At 42.2% G+C, this 15,199-nt stretch overlaps 1 protein-coding gene across 8 annotated transcripts in view; it reads right to left on the minus strand.

The window, feature by feature from the left end:
* The window catches only part of FAM210A (family with sequence similarity 210 member A), a 53,342-nt gene that overhangs the window by 21,709 nt on the left and 16,434 nt on the right, over positions 1–15,199 (minus strand). For 4 of the 8 annotated variants that reach the window (XM_067699826.1, XM_067699828.1, XM_067699827.1 and 1 more), the window contains exons 2-3: positions 9,805–9,988; positions 6,146–6,659 (exon numbers count right to left, since the gene is read on the minus strand). In XM_067699826.1, the coding sequence (XP_067555927.1) occupies positions 6,146–6,659; positions 9,805–9,955 (665 nt within the window). In that variant the 5' untranslated portion in view covers positions 9,956–9,988. The remainder of the gene's footprint in view (positions 1–6,145; positions 6,660–9,804; positions 9,989–15,199) is intronic. The other 4 variants (XM_067699834.1, XM_067699833.1, XM_067699830.1 and 1 more) reach the window with 2 other exon arrangements.

A 15,199-nucleotide genomic window follows, 5' to 3' on the forward strand; every position in this document is an offset into this window, starting at 1 on the left:
ATACATATAGATAAACTTTTAGGGATAAATATTTTCAAAAGATTATCTGAAAACATCAAAACCAAATTCTGTTTAAAAGTCAATCCTGCACCACCAAGCACTCTAATTTCACTCTAAAGGAACAACATGTGCATGAACAGCAGCGTCCTGCTGTGTCTCACTGTTCACAGCTTCTGTTCATGGACATCCCTAATTAGCACACTGAGAAAAATAGAATCATTTATCAGAGAAAAATTAATAGCATTAAGTAACCTAAGAGATGATCAGAAATGATTCTAATCATTCTCCTGATCTTATAATCTTTAGTTCCTTAGAATGATCCAACTCAAAGTTTAAGACCTAAGATTTTTTACCTCTAAAATTACATGTCAAACTATACTATTATCATAAAAACAAGTGATATTATAACACCACTTACTGTATTATGCAAAAAATAAATGATTCTATGGGTTTCATGAAAACTTCAATTATTCTAAAAAGATGCTTCTATTCTATTATCAGACTTAAAAGGCAGGTAAAGAAGCAATTACCATGAATTGCAACAAATTTTTGGAGGGAGGGAAAGAAGGCAGAAAAAGTCTCTAATCCAACTGGTAAACCCTAATTTCTTTTTAGTTTCCCTGAGTGTCAAGTTTGCCACGCCGGAACACTCGTGCTCTCCCACTCTCTCCCTCACTGCCTGTAGTTTTGCAGACATTGTGAGCCTTCACCTCAAATCACAAGGTTCTTGTTCTGTGCTTCTCCTTCATAAACATAATATAATCATCACAGCCAGGAAACTTAACATGTAGGACAGTATATAGTTAATACAAAAGTACGTTATTTAATGTTAAAATTCCCTGAATTGGGGCTTCCCTGGTGGCGCAGTGGATGAGAGTCCGCCTGCGGATGTAGGGGACATGGGTTCGTGCCCCGGTCCGGGAGGATCCCACGTGCCGTGGAGCGGCTGGGCCCGTGAGCCATGGCCGCTGAGCCTGCGTGTCCGGAGCCTGTGCTCCACAACGGGAGAGGCCCGCGTACCGCAAAAAAAAAAAAAAAAAAAATTCCCTGAATTGTCCGGAGAGTCCCTTGTCACTATCTTGTCATGTCTTCCAGTTCTTCTCCAGAAGCGCTGCTCAGCACTTTCTGTTGAGGAGGAAGGCAGGACCTCTTTTTTGATGCTGAGATTTTTGAAACTCCCAGGCCAGCTTTGTGGTAGAACAGCCTTTCATTTGGATTTGTCTGATTGTTTCCTCATGATTAAATTTGAGGTAAATGTTTTCAGACAGGAAAGCTGCAGAATTGATTCTATGTCCATCTCAGAGCATCACAACAGGAGCCACACACTCAGTCTGTCCTGTGAGTTTGACCTGGTGTTTGACCTGTGTGAGTTTGACTTGTGGTTAAGGTCGGGTCCACAGGTTGCTCCTCTGTACAAGTACTCTTTCTCTTTGTAATTAAGAAAGGGAACAGCCTAGATCCATTATTATTACAGTAGTAGTAATCTCCTAGTTTATTTTTAATAGTAAAAAATAATTTGCTTAACTGGGGAAAAGCTGTCCCTCTCTGATTTCACTATAATACTAGGAGATCAGAGACTAATCTCAATAGATACGGATGATCATCACCAGGAATTACTGGCCATCTATACAAGAGGAAACCAGATAACTGAAGGAAACTTTAAAGAGTTAGATTTAAAAATCAACTACAAGTCCAATCCAGTTTCTTTTATCTCCACCCTCATTTCCTTTTCAAATCTCTTAAACAACAGAACTCCACTGAAGCAAGACTTAGTACTACAAAGATTTAGCGATTCTGTGGATCTAATCAAGTCACTAGGTACAATAACATCCTACCATAACATGCTAATCATCTCTTCTGGTACCCGTACAATTACCAAATTATTTCATTAATCATTTCTTAGTTCAGACTAAGCCCTGTATGTAAAATCTACATATTTAACGGCAATCATGCAGGGGGGAAAAAAGACAACATGTGGCTAAATATAAGACCAAACCGAGTGATTTAAAAACACAAAAAAACAACTGGGACTTCCCTGGTGGTCCAGTGGTAAAGAATCTGCCTTACAATGCAGGGGATGCGGGTTCGATCCCTGGTCAGGGAACTAGGATCCCACATGCCACGGGGCAACTAAGCCCATGTGCCACAACTACTCAGTTTGTGCGCCTCAACGTGTAGCCCACGTGTCACAAACTACAGAGCCCACACGCTCTGGAACCCGTGTGCCACAAACTACAGAGCCCACGTGCCCTGGAACCCACACGCCACACCTAAAGAGAAAACCCGCAGGCCACAACTAGAGAGAAGCCCGCACACCACAACGAAGAGCACTCGCACCGCAATGAAAGATTCCACATGCCTCAACAAAGATCCCATGTGCTGCAACTAAGACCCAACACAGCCAAAAATAAATAAATAAATGAATAATAAATCTAAAAAAAAAACTATCATAGGGCTTCCTTGGTGGCGCAGTGGTTGAGAGTCCGCCTGCCGATGCAGGGGACACGGGTTCATGCCCCAGTCCAGGAAGATCCCACATGCCGCAGAGCGGCTGGGCCCATGAGCCATGGCTGCTAAGCCTGCGCATCCGGAGCCTGTGCTCCGCAACCGCAAAAAAAAAAAAAAAAAAAAGAACTATCATAAAAACAAATAATAATGACCAAGATATCTTGCACAAGTATCCTGTGTAAAATAAAGAAGCAACCACCTGGTCCCACTTTTTTCTAAACTATTGATTTGATGACTTAACTTTTAAAAAATAACTTTCATTTCCTTTGGAATTACTAAACATGAAGCATTAATGAGGGTCTGATCCAAATAGTAATATCCACTCTTGTCACAAAAGTTCCCTCAGCCTGACAGAAACCTGTGCTTCACAAACCACCAGCTTTATGGATGTTCCAAATGATGCAAAAGTATATCCACAGTCTGGATGAAGTGCAGTGAAAACCAGTCAGGACTGTGCCTCAAAATGGATCTGTAACTTTAGAAATTTGAGGCCCAAATACAAGGCATCTAAACGTGGAGACAAAACCATCCTCAAGGAGCTTCATTTGACCAGAGAACTTCTTGTTAGAAGATGAAAGATCTCTGCAACTTTTCCAGAGAGAAGCAACAACAAAGCTTAGTTTAACATAAAATGTATGGACTTCCCTGGTGGTGCAGTGGTTAAGAATCCGCCTGCCAATGCAGGGGACACGGGTTCGAGCCCTGGCCTGGGAAGATCCCACATGCTGCGGACCAACCAAAACTAAGCCCGTGAGCCACAACTACTGAGTCTGCGTTCTAGAGCCCACAAGCCACAACTACTGAGCTCACACGCCACAACTACTGAAGCCCGTGCGCCTAGAGCCCGTGCTCCGCAACAAGAGAAGCCACCACAATGAGAAGCCCGCTCACCGCAAGAAGAGTAGCCCCCGCTCGCCGCAACTAGAGAAAGCCTGTGCGCAGCGACAAAGACCCAATGCCGCCAAAAATATAAATTAATTAAAAAATAAATAAATAAATAAAATCTATGAAGACGCACAATTTAGATCTCCCTGAAATAAAATGTTTCAAAAGCCTGAGATCTTCATCACTGTGTTACCTAAATACAGAATGGCATTTTGCTCTGTGGTGCTGAGAGGCAGTAATGCTAGTTGTCCCTCAAGTTACAAACTATGTTTTCCCTTTTCTTTTAATAGTAAGTAGGCAACAAGCAAATAACAGAGAACTTTTTTCAGCTAAAACCAAATAAAATAAACCCAGCCTCTAGTCAGTTGAATTGAAAACCTGTAGTTAACACAATCAACTCCAACATCACAATAAAATCATCTCACAGTGAAAGATACAGTGCCATACAAGCATAAACTAATATTTTCTAAGTATCACTTCCCTTAGAACAAATCAACTTTCAATTTCTCAAGCATTAAGGACTTAACAAAACATTAGGGACTGTTCTGGAAAGCAACACATCCTACCTAATATAACTTAGCTATGTGATGCTGTAACAGAACTGGACCAGTGGTCACGGTGGGGCAGTAGAGCTGGGTCTGGGAACCAAATTTCCATGCTGACAAAGAGCCAAAGTCAGGCGGTGATGGATGAGGTATACGACTTTAAAGTGGACAGTCCCACCACATTTACACACAGGCATTCACAGAAAAAAGAGGGGGAAGGAAAAAACCAAGAAAGGTGGACTCCACAGGGGACAGCAGAACGTCACCACAACTGCATCAGTGCAGACACCACCGAAAGCGTCCTAAGTCTAATTAATATTACTAGGTTATTTGAAGGTCTGTTTTTTTGGTTATAGAACTCTTTTACTGAAGGCAAGGAAAAGTAAAAGGAACAAAAGTACTCTTTTTAATAGTCCAAACAAGAATCTCATATTCAATTATTAAAAACTTAGATTTCTCCCCCTGAGGCCAGGAGGCTGAATGCTTATTAAAGGCAACCTAGCAAAGGCAAAAGAAACATGGAAGAAACTCATCATCATCCACAACACCAAATCAGAAAAATCCTAAATGGCTCAAAAAAGAAAATTCAATATGTAGAAAACTATTCATTAAATAGAAGAACTGAATGCCTATGAAATTTTTATTCAAAATGGTACACGATTTTAGGCTCTGTTAAAAAACTAAAGGCAGTTCTGAAGATTTCTATAAATATTTTTATACATGTCCAGAAAATGTCATTAATAAAAAGATAATTCCATAAAATGCACATATAAGAATCTCTGCAAAGAAAGGAATTCTTAAAGAAAATAATGATACATAATGAAGAAGGAAATAACTGAATAACAAGAACTAAATAGAAAGATATGAAAAGAAACAGAACAGCATCAATTATACAAGGTTAAAAAAAAAATCCTTTTATTCAACAGAACTTTTGTAAAGAAACATTTCTAATCCCATGTTTCCCAAGAATAAGAATAGTCTCCATTCCATCATCTTTTAATTTAATAAATGATAAGCTTTTTCCAATGAGTGAGCTTTACATTAAAATATTTAATACCTTACTGTCAAACCATTAAATATAACCCAAAACTGACAATCAGTGGATTTTTGGAAAGTATAAAATAATTCTAAACCCATTAGAGGAGTTTACAAAAACATCAAAGTGGTCTTCACTGTGCATCTCATTGCCTGCAGGATGGTGAGCATACTGTTCATAGGTCACACCCAGGCCACAGCAAGAAAAGCCACACAGCACTCGGGACAGGCACACGCTGGCACACTCAGTTCTGCTGGTGGCAGAAAGAAACTGGAAATCATTGATAATCTGTTTCTACGTGTACTCCTGCTCCTAAAACAGTGTGAATGATACAACTCACTTTAAAAGAAAGGAACAGTAATTAACAAGAAAGGTGCATTTAGAAATTCAACGTTTTATATACCTGGAGGCTAGGACCACTAAATTAACTTTTTGAAAAACATTTACTTTATTGTAGTAAAAAATACCTAACACGAGATATACCCTCTTAAGATTTTAAGCAGACAACAAATCAACTTCTGATCAGAACAAAAGACCTTACCTTGACATTCATCAGATGTAACATTAAAGCATAAGTCTGCAATTTGTTCATTTTTGTGTCTACAACAGATACAAGCCAGGCTTTGCAAAATCTTACTAATTTCCAACCAAAACCATACACATGGCAAAATAAGTTATCTTTTCACATTGATAAGCACTGTAAGAAACATATAAGTACAGAACTAACTCACGGTGCTGCCAAATCTCTGGAAACTGTCATTTTATTCCTATGCTATCCTATATGTTGATGGGACACAAGCATAGTGATTAAGGCTTGAAATCAGACTCCGAGTTATTTTGGGAAAAACTAAGTTATTTTGACTTATTCCTGCTTAATCTGTTTTCTCATTAATAAACTGGGAATAATTGCACTACCTGCTTCATATGGTTGCTGTGAGAATTAAATGAGATGATACAGTTATAAAAATTTTAGCATAATACCTGCTGTACACAGTAAGCGAATGTTAGCTACTGTTATTAAAATGTGGAAAACTGCTATGAAAAAACAGTCATCCTCTATCAATTGAAGACATTAAAGCATTTAAAAAACTACTTAAAGGCTTTCATTAGTACAATTAAGATTAACATTCTGATAAAACGGGGAAAGGCGCTCAATCAAGCAAAAACTTACTTTATGGCTGCATAATAAAACGTTCCAAACCAAACACCAGAAGTTATTAGATGCACTGGAATCAAAACTTTTCCATATTGTCTAAATGTTTTCTTAAATCGTTGATAAAGACTAATTGATCTGTCTTGTAAAGGATCAGGTTCTTCCTTTTTTTCAGAGGGAGTTCCTGGGGATGTAGCACTGGATGACAGAACCCTCTTGGATAAGATATCCTGCTCCCACTGTTTATGAAGGATCCCTGGTTGGGGTGGGTGAGCAATGAATGGCTTCCTTTCCTTTGCAACACACTGGGCAGCAGGTAAGTGCAGCCATCGTTTCTGAGGGCCCTGTACCCAAACCACTCTGGATTCTGAGGTATACAAAAGTAATGGTCCCTTCATGTTTTGACAGTGTCCCAAAAGACCAGCTTTATCTGGTTCCATGCATGTCCTATGTGCCAGTCGGAATACAGTCTTTGGTACGTTCCATTGCATTCTGAAGAACGGAGCTTGATGGATTTCAGCTTCTATAGAGACTAGATTAAAAAAAATTAGATTATACATAGATTTCCATTATAAACCAATCTACTTCAACATATATCATTAACTATTAAGAAGTAAAAGGATAGACATTGTTACCAAATCCACAGAAATTAATGTTAAGGTATATAGTTCTACCATACCAAATTTTAGAATTTCATTAAAACACATCATTTAAATATGATATAGTAAACCAGTCCAACAGACATCATGGACAGTAAGATTTCCAGGCTATTTTATTGCCACAAAAGGCATATTTGTAGGGCTTCTGTCATTCTACAAAGAAGCAGTATAGTATAACAGAAAAATCAGATCTGGAAGCTAAAGAGCTGGGCCCTAATGTTTTGGGGTCATAATTCTATGCAACTGTCTTTTAGATTTGAAGCCTAAACCCACTAGTAAAACAAGGATTACTTCATAGGTTTTTACAGGAATTATATGAAATGTATGATGAAAAGAAGTGCTTCTGTAAACTAACAAGCATCATATAAGTGTTAGTTATTAAAATATTAAGGTCTGATGAACAGTTGACATCAATACCATTTATTCTATAATGCTTTTAGACTAAATTATATAAAATTGTAAATTACATATGTTATTAACTGGTGAGAACAGACTTTTCCAGATAGCTACAACTTTGTTAAAAGACAGGATAGAAGGGCTTCCCTGGTGGCGCAGTGGTTGAGAGTCCGCCTGCCGATGCAGGGGACACGGGTTCGTGCCCCGGTCCGGGAAGATCCCACATGCCGTGGAGCGGCTAGGCCCGTGAGCCATGGCCGCTGAGCCTGCACGTCCAGAGCCTGTGCTCTGCAATAGGAGAGGCCACAACAGTGAGAGGCCCGCATACCACAAAAAAAAAAAAAAAAAAAAGACAGGCTAGTATAATTTTAAAAAAAATGGACTTTGAAATAAGATGGGCCCAATTGAGTTAATAGTGGTATTATTTTGAGCAAATTACTTAGCATCTCTAGACACAAAGTTTCCCCACTGGTAAAATAGAATTATTGTATGCATTATTATATAGCAAATCAGTTCCCTTCCCTCAACATCAGGCAGTGCCACCTAACCCCTAATCTTCACCCGCACCTTGCAACAGCTACCTCTCCAATTCTAATACATTGAGAATAGATGATCTTATTTTTTATAAACTGTGTACTTAATAAGAATCACAAGTTTTGAGTTAGCACCTCAGTAAATTAAGCACTCCAACAAATACAGATACACCATCTTACATGAATGTTTGTTACCTGGGATACAAAGCTGTCATTTTAAAACAACTACTAACAAACTGTCTCCTTATAAAATTAATCCCAGACTCATCCCTTCCTAATTAATAATTAACTTAGCTTCTATCAGGCTCTCACAGATGATCCAACAACACAAGGCAAATGGGCTGTGAAATGAAACTGCAAATCTTGCAAAACAAACAGGCTCCCAGGAAGCCTTTAAAGGTGATACTGGAGATGGCTGAATCAAAGCAAAGCCAGTGAAAAGTGACAGAAGACTCAGACCAGTTAATAACCAAAGAGAAAAGCTACAGGGTAATGACATGTGCTTCAAATAAAGAATGATTTAAACACTAAATGACTAAGGCCATTCAGAGAAATGATTAAGTCTGTAATTATTTTTACAAAACTGACTATTTTTTTGTTGTGAGTCAGACAGTAAGTAAAGGATATCTTACTGTGCTCGCCTACCACCCCTGTTTTATCTATAAATCCATGCCATGCCTATGCCAAGGGGAAAAAACACCAACTGGTTATTTATTCTAAGAATTAGCTCAGTTGGAATTATAACCTAAAATCTGTCAAATATAAAAATTCATTTAGAGACTTTTACTATGAATTTTTTGGTCTCTATTTTAGATGAATTTATTTTGAGGCTTTTCTCCAGCACCATTCATTACCTTTGAATGATTCCGGTCCCTGGTGTTAGTACAGGTGTTTTCTGAACTCAAAAGGCTTTCTTTTTCTCTTTTAAACTTATTTCCTTTACAGGGCAGTTTCCCAGGAGGTGAAGTTCCCAGAAGTCTAACTTTCAGATAACTGGATTATTATGTGTTTGTGTTAGTGAATAAAAAGAAAAAGGATTTTTTAAAAAGGCTCTTTCCAAGCTTCCAGTTTGCATCCTTTCCCCCGGTTTCAACTATTCCCCTCCCATTTTTAAAAACATCTTTATTGATATAATTCACATAATATACAAGTCACTTATTCAAGGTGTAAAATTCACTGATTTTTAGTATATTCACAGTTGTGCAACCATCGCCACAATCTAAATTTAGAACATTTTCATCACCCCCAAAAGAAACTCCAAATCTATTGCAGTCACTGCCCATTCCCTCACCCTCCCAGTCCCAGGCAACCACTAGTGTACTTTCTGTCTCTACACTTGTCTATTCTGGACACTTCATATAAATGGAATCACACTATGTTATCTTTTGTTCCGAATCATGGGGAGCTGGGGATGTTGTGGGGGGAGTGGAGGTGGTTTGAAAATAGATTCCTGGACTCTCTTAGACCTAATAAATCAGAATGTCCTGCAGTCAAGTCACACCTGACAATATGAACTTAAGAACCATTTCTCTAAGCCCATCAAATGGCTTCAGTGCCAGATGCAGCATGGCAGCAAAAATATCATCCATCATCACCATCATCATCATAATGGTAAGATGTTTTTGATTTTGAGCCCTTAGTATGTGGTTGGTGCTTTACAAACATTTTACACGTATTAACTCGTTTTATTTTTGTAACAAACCTATGACAGAGGGACTACTGTCATCACTTTACATTTGAGGACACTGAACCAATAGCTTGCCCAATGTCACTCAACTGCTGAGTGGAGGAGCTGGGATTCAAACCCAGTTTAATCCCAGGCCCATACATACTGGGTCACTAAGCTAACATGGCCACTTCTAGAAGGAAGAGACAGTGCCAATTTTCAGCAAACCAAGTCATATAAGACACATGGTCAAAGCTCTCTAAGGAAACACAGGGCCCAAAAAATGAGTCAAATTTTACATTAAAAACTAAAATTAAATCAATTTAAATTTAAATGGGTGGGTGATGGCTAGACTCCCAAAGGTATCCAATCACAATACTGGTGACATACACATTAAGACTCATGCGATTTCAAGGAACAAACCTACTTCAGATGAGTGCAAATAAAAGTAGAGGGCAGGGGCTTCCCTGGTGGCGCAGTGGTTGAGAGTCCGCCTGCCAATGCAGGGGACACGGGTTTGTGCCCCGGTCCAGGAAGATCCCACATCCACAGAGCAGCTGGGCCCGTGAGCCATGGCCGCTGAGCCTGCACGTCCGGAGCCTGTGCTCTGCAACAGGAGAGGCCACAACAGTGAGAGGCCCGCGTACCGCAAAAAAAAAAAAAAAAAAAAAAAAGTAGAGAGCAGGCAGAGACTGAGTAGTATATTCAATATTCTGGAGTGAACAGGCTTCAGGAACATAAAATGACAAAGTAGAAATTTTCTTGTCTCACAGTCAGCACCTGTGTATAATGGCCTCAGCTCACTGGCAGCTTCCATTTCTTGATTTTACTAGTCTGCTCATATTTTCAATTAAAGATAAAAGTTTCTGGTTACTGGCCAATAACGGAGGCGCCATTCCTCTTAAGCCCTACCCAGATCAAGTCAGCTATATCTGGACAGGTGAATGAGTGGGCCTGAAGAAATTGTGAACTAACAGGCACCTAAAATATTTCTGATACACAGGGAGAATCTGGAGAACTTAATTTTGAATTTCTTCCAGTGAAATACAGTAATTCTAGTAATAAATATTTAAATCATGAGACTTAGCTTATTTCCTACAGAACGGTGACACGTTATTTTCCTGCTCCAGCAGCATGAAACTTTCATGTCTAGAGATGAGGGCACTGTTCTGAATTGCTTAGATTAATTTCTAAGTAAAGCCTGGTTCTTTTAATGACCTACTTAATTTTAGTAAGCAGGCTATAGCATCTAACTTAAAATGGAAAGCTTGGAATCTGAGAGGTCAGACTGCCTGGGTTCAAATTCTGAAAACCTTATTTATAAACTATGTAACCTTTGGACAAGTTTATCAGCCTCCCTATGCCTCGGTTTCCAATTTGTAAAATGGAGTTAATAATAGAACCTACTTCATAGGGTTGTTGTAAGGATAAAATGAATGAATACATGTAAAAGGTTTAGAAAATACTTAGCATGCAGCAAGTGCTCAGGAAATGTTACAAGTTATTATTATAAGTAAGCAAAATAGCCTATTGCCCTTATTTGCAGTGGTAAAGCCTGAGGATCAGTGCTTGAGCCAAAAGGAGGTTCTATAGGATAAACAGTTGCTTAGGATGGGTCTGGCCCAAAATTTAAAATTTATATGAAACTGTAACTAATCAATTCCCTAATACCTAACCTTTCAGAGACAGGGCTCAGGACCAGGCATGAGGAAGCAGTAACACACATGTCTGAAAGTCAGGAGCCTCTCATGTAGTCCTGAGGCAGAGCAAAGTAGAGTGAAGACACAGTGGTCAAGAGTAAAGGCATAGGGGCTTCCCTGGTGGCACAGTGGTTAAGAACCTGCCTGCCAATGCGGGGGACATGGGTTCGAGCCCTGGTCCAGGAAGATCCCACGTGCCGCGGAGCAACTAAGCCCGTGCACCAAAACTACTGAGCCTGCGCTCTACAGCCTGCGAACCACAGCTACCGAGCCTGCGTGCCGTAACTACTGAAGCCCATGCACCTAGAGCCCGTGATCTGCAAAAAGAGAAGCCACCACAATGAGAAGCCCACGCAACAAAGAGTAGCCCCTACTCGCCGCAACTAGAGAGAGCCCGCATGCAGCAACGAAGACCCAACACAGCCAAAAATAAATAAATTTTTTTAAAAAAGAAGAAAGGCATAAGGAAGCAGTGGGAACCATGAGGGAGAGGGAGAGGGAGAGGGATGGGGAAAGGGAGAGGGGAGCTGAGTTAAAGGAATGAAGGGGAGGGTAGATGGACTGGAAACAAATGCCAGTGAGAAAGCACAAATATTAGAGTGCTGTTGGGATTCTAGGGCCACTATATCCTGAAATTGCAGTTCCATAAGGCCAAATGAGTTAGTTTATGAGACTCCTTTCCTCCCTCTATATCCTTACCATACCCATACTGCTCAAGGTTATATGAGCATGTTTCTGTTCCTCACACCTGGAAGCCTAAAACATTCAAGCAGCACTAGAAATACAATAGCTGCAAAAATTAACTAATTTATACTCTGTTCTTACATAAGAAATAAAAAAACAATGACTAAAAAGTTAGAGTTGAAGCAACAAATTTCAATAGCAGAACCTGGTTGTCTATTATGTGAATTCAAAGTAACTCTTTTGTCAAACAAATTCTTATTTGTAAGTCCAACAAAGGAAATAACTAGAAGCAAAGTTGCTCAGATTAAAGCAGGAGTGAGAGGAATGGAGCCTCTGGTTTGCCCCCACCTCCTCCAGCTCACAGGGCACAGCCACAGAAGCCCTAACAGTGAAAACAAAATCTCTGTGAATGTTGGTCCTACTTTGCCTAATTGCCAGTTTCCCACCAGTCACAACATAGGCACTTATTCCTACTGAAGCTCCTGAGCTCCACAGGCTAGATAAGAAACTCCAAGGAAAATTGAACAGATATTGGAATTTTCTTGGGGCCTGCCCACTAGCAGGACAACACAAGCTTTGCGACACCCCAGACTCCATACCCAACCGTGTCAGGAACCAGCCCCATCCACCAGCTATCTGACACTAGCTCTGAGACCCCTGGGCCCTGCAACCAGATTCCAGGACCTGGCTCTGTCTGCCAATAGGCTGGCACTAACCCCAGGACCTACCTTCACCCACTAGTGGGTGAGCAGCAGCCCCAGAGTCTCCTGGACCCTGACTCTGCTCACCAGTGAGCCAGCCCTAGCCCCAGGGCCCCCTGGGTTCTGCCGTCAGCCACCTTGTGACCTGGTCCTGCCAACCAGTGGCCAGCAGCCTCCACACAAGGCAGGGCCTGGCAACCAACCAGACCAGGGGCCAACCAAGCCTACCAGACTGCCCACATAGCCCACTACAACAGAAGGACCCATGCAGCCCTCATAGGGGGAAGCCCTAGAAAGCTAGGGTGATGAAAGGGAAGTACACTGCTGGGACACATAGGATGACTCCTACAAAAGGCCACTTCTCCAAGGTCAGGAATGTAACTAACTTATCAGTTATGTTACAACAAAAACAGCAACTTAGGCAAAATGAGGCAAGAGAGGAACACATACCAAATGAAGGAACAAGCTAAAACCCCAGAAGAAGAACTAAAAGTGGAGACAGGTAATCTACTTGATAAAGAGTTAGGACAGACAGACTTCCAGGAAGATGGCAGAAGAGTAAGACTCAAAGATCACCTTCCTCCCCACAGATACACCAGAAATACATCTACGCGTGGAACAACTCCTACGGAGCACCTACTGAACGCTGGCAGAAGACCTCAGACCTCCCAAAAGGCAAGGAACCCCCCACGTACCTGGTTAGGGCAAAAGAAAAAAATAAACAGAGACAAAAGGATAGGGACGGGTCCTGCACCAGCGGGAGGGAGCTGTGAAGGAGGAAATGTGTCCACACACTAGGAAGCCCCTTCGCGGGCGGAGGCTGCGGGTGGCGGACTGGGGGAGCTTCGGAGACGCGGAGGAGAACACAGCAACAGGGGTGCGGAGGGCAAAGCGGAGAGATTCCAGCGCAGAGGATCGGGGCCGACCGGCACTCACCGGCACTCACCGGCATTCACCAGAGGCTTGTCTGCTCGCTGGACGGGGCGGGCGGGGCTGGGAGCTGAGGCTCCGGCTTCTGTCGGAGCGCCGGGAGAGGACTGAGGTTGGCGGCGTGAACACAGCCTGCAGGGCGTTAGTGCACCGCGGCTAGCCGGGAGGCAGTCTGGGGAAAGGTCTGGACCTGCCGAAGAGGCAAGAGACTTTTTCTTCCCTCTTTGTTTCCTGGTGCACGAGGAGAGGGGATTAAGAACGCTGCTTAAGAGAGGTCCAGAGACCGGCGCGAGCCGCGGCTAAAAGTGCGGAGCCCAGAGACAGACATGAGACGCTAAGGCCGCTGCTGCCGCCACCAAGAAGCCTGTGTGCGAACACAGGTCACTATCCACACCCCCTTCCGGGGAGCCTGTGCAGCACGCCACTGCCAGGATCCGGGGATCCAGGGACAACTCCCCCGGGAGAACGCACGGCGCGCCTCAGGCTAGCAACGTCATGCCGGCCTCTGCCGCCGCAGGCCCGCCCCGCACTCCGAGACCCTCCCTACCCCCCCCCCCCCCCCCCCCCCCCCGCCTGAGTGAGCCAGACCCTCCCTCCGAATCAGCGGGCTCCTTTAACCACGTCCTGTCTGAGCGAAGAACAGACGCCCTCCGGCAACCTACACGCACAGGCGGGGCCAAATCCAAAGCTGAGCCCCTGGGAGCTGTGAGAACAGAGAAGAGAAAGGGAAATCTCTCCCAGCAGCCTCAGAAGCAGCGGATTAAAGCTCCACAATCAACTTGATGTACCCTGCATCTGTGGAATACATGAATAGACAACGAATCATCCCAAATTAAGGAGCGGTGTGGATGAAAAGCTCTTGGTGCTGCAGCCAGGAGTTAGTGCTGTGCCTCTGAGGTGGGAGAGCCAACTTCAGGACACTGGTCCACAAGAGGCCTCCCAGCTGCACATAATATCAAACAGCGAAAATCTCCCAGAGATCTCCATCTCAACGCCAGCACCCAGCTTCACTCAACGACCAGCAAGCTACAGTGCTGGACATCCTATGCCAAACAACTAGCAAGACAGGAACACAACCCCACCCATTAGCAGAGAGGCTGCCCAAAATCATAACAAGTCTACAGACACCCCAAAACACACCACGAGACGTGGACCTGCCCACCAGAAAGACAAGATCCAGCCTCATCCACCAGAACACAGGCACTAGTACCCTCCACCAGGAAGCCTACACAACCCACTGAACCAACCTTAGCCACTGAGGACAGACACAAAAAACAACAGAAACTACGAACCTTCAGCCTGCAAAAAGAAGACCCCAAACACAGTAAGATAAGCAAAATGAAAAGACAGAAAAACACACAGCAGATGAAGGAGCAAGATAAAAACCCACCAGACCTAACAAATGAAGAGGAAATAGGCAGTCTACCTGAAAAAGAATTCAGAATAATGATAGTAAAGATGATCCAAAATCTTGGAAATAGAATAGACAAAATGCAAGAATCAGTTAACAAGGACCTAGAAGAACTAAAGATGAAACAAACAATGATGAACAACACAATAAATGAAATGAAAAATACTCTAGATGGGATCAATAGCAGAATAACTGAGGCAGAAGAACGGATAAGTGACCTGGAAGATAAAATAGTGGAAATAACTACTGCAGAGCAGAATAAAGAAAAAAGAATGAAAAGAACTGAGGACAGTCTCAGAGACCTCTGGGACAACATTAAACGCACCAACATTCGAATTATAGGGGTTCCAGAAGAAGAAGAGAAAAAGAAAGGGACTGAGAAAATATTTGAA

This window comes from Pseudorca crassidens, chromosome 12 (genome assembly GCF_039906515.1).
Source record: "Pseudorca crassidens isolate mPseCra1 chromosome 12, mPseCra1.hap1, whole genome shotgun sequence".
Classification (NCBI taxonomy): domain Eukaryota; kingdom Metazoa; phylum Chordata; class Mammalia; order Artiodactyla; family Delphinidae; genus Pseudorca; species Pseudorca crassidens.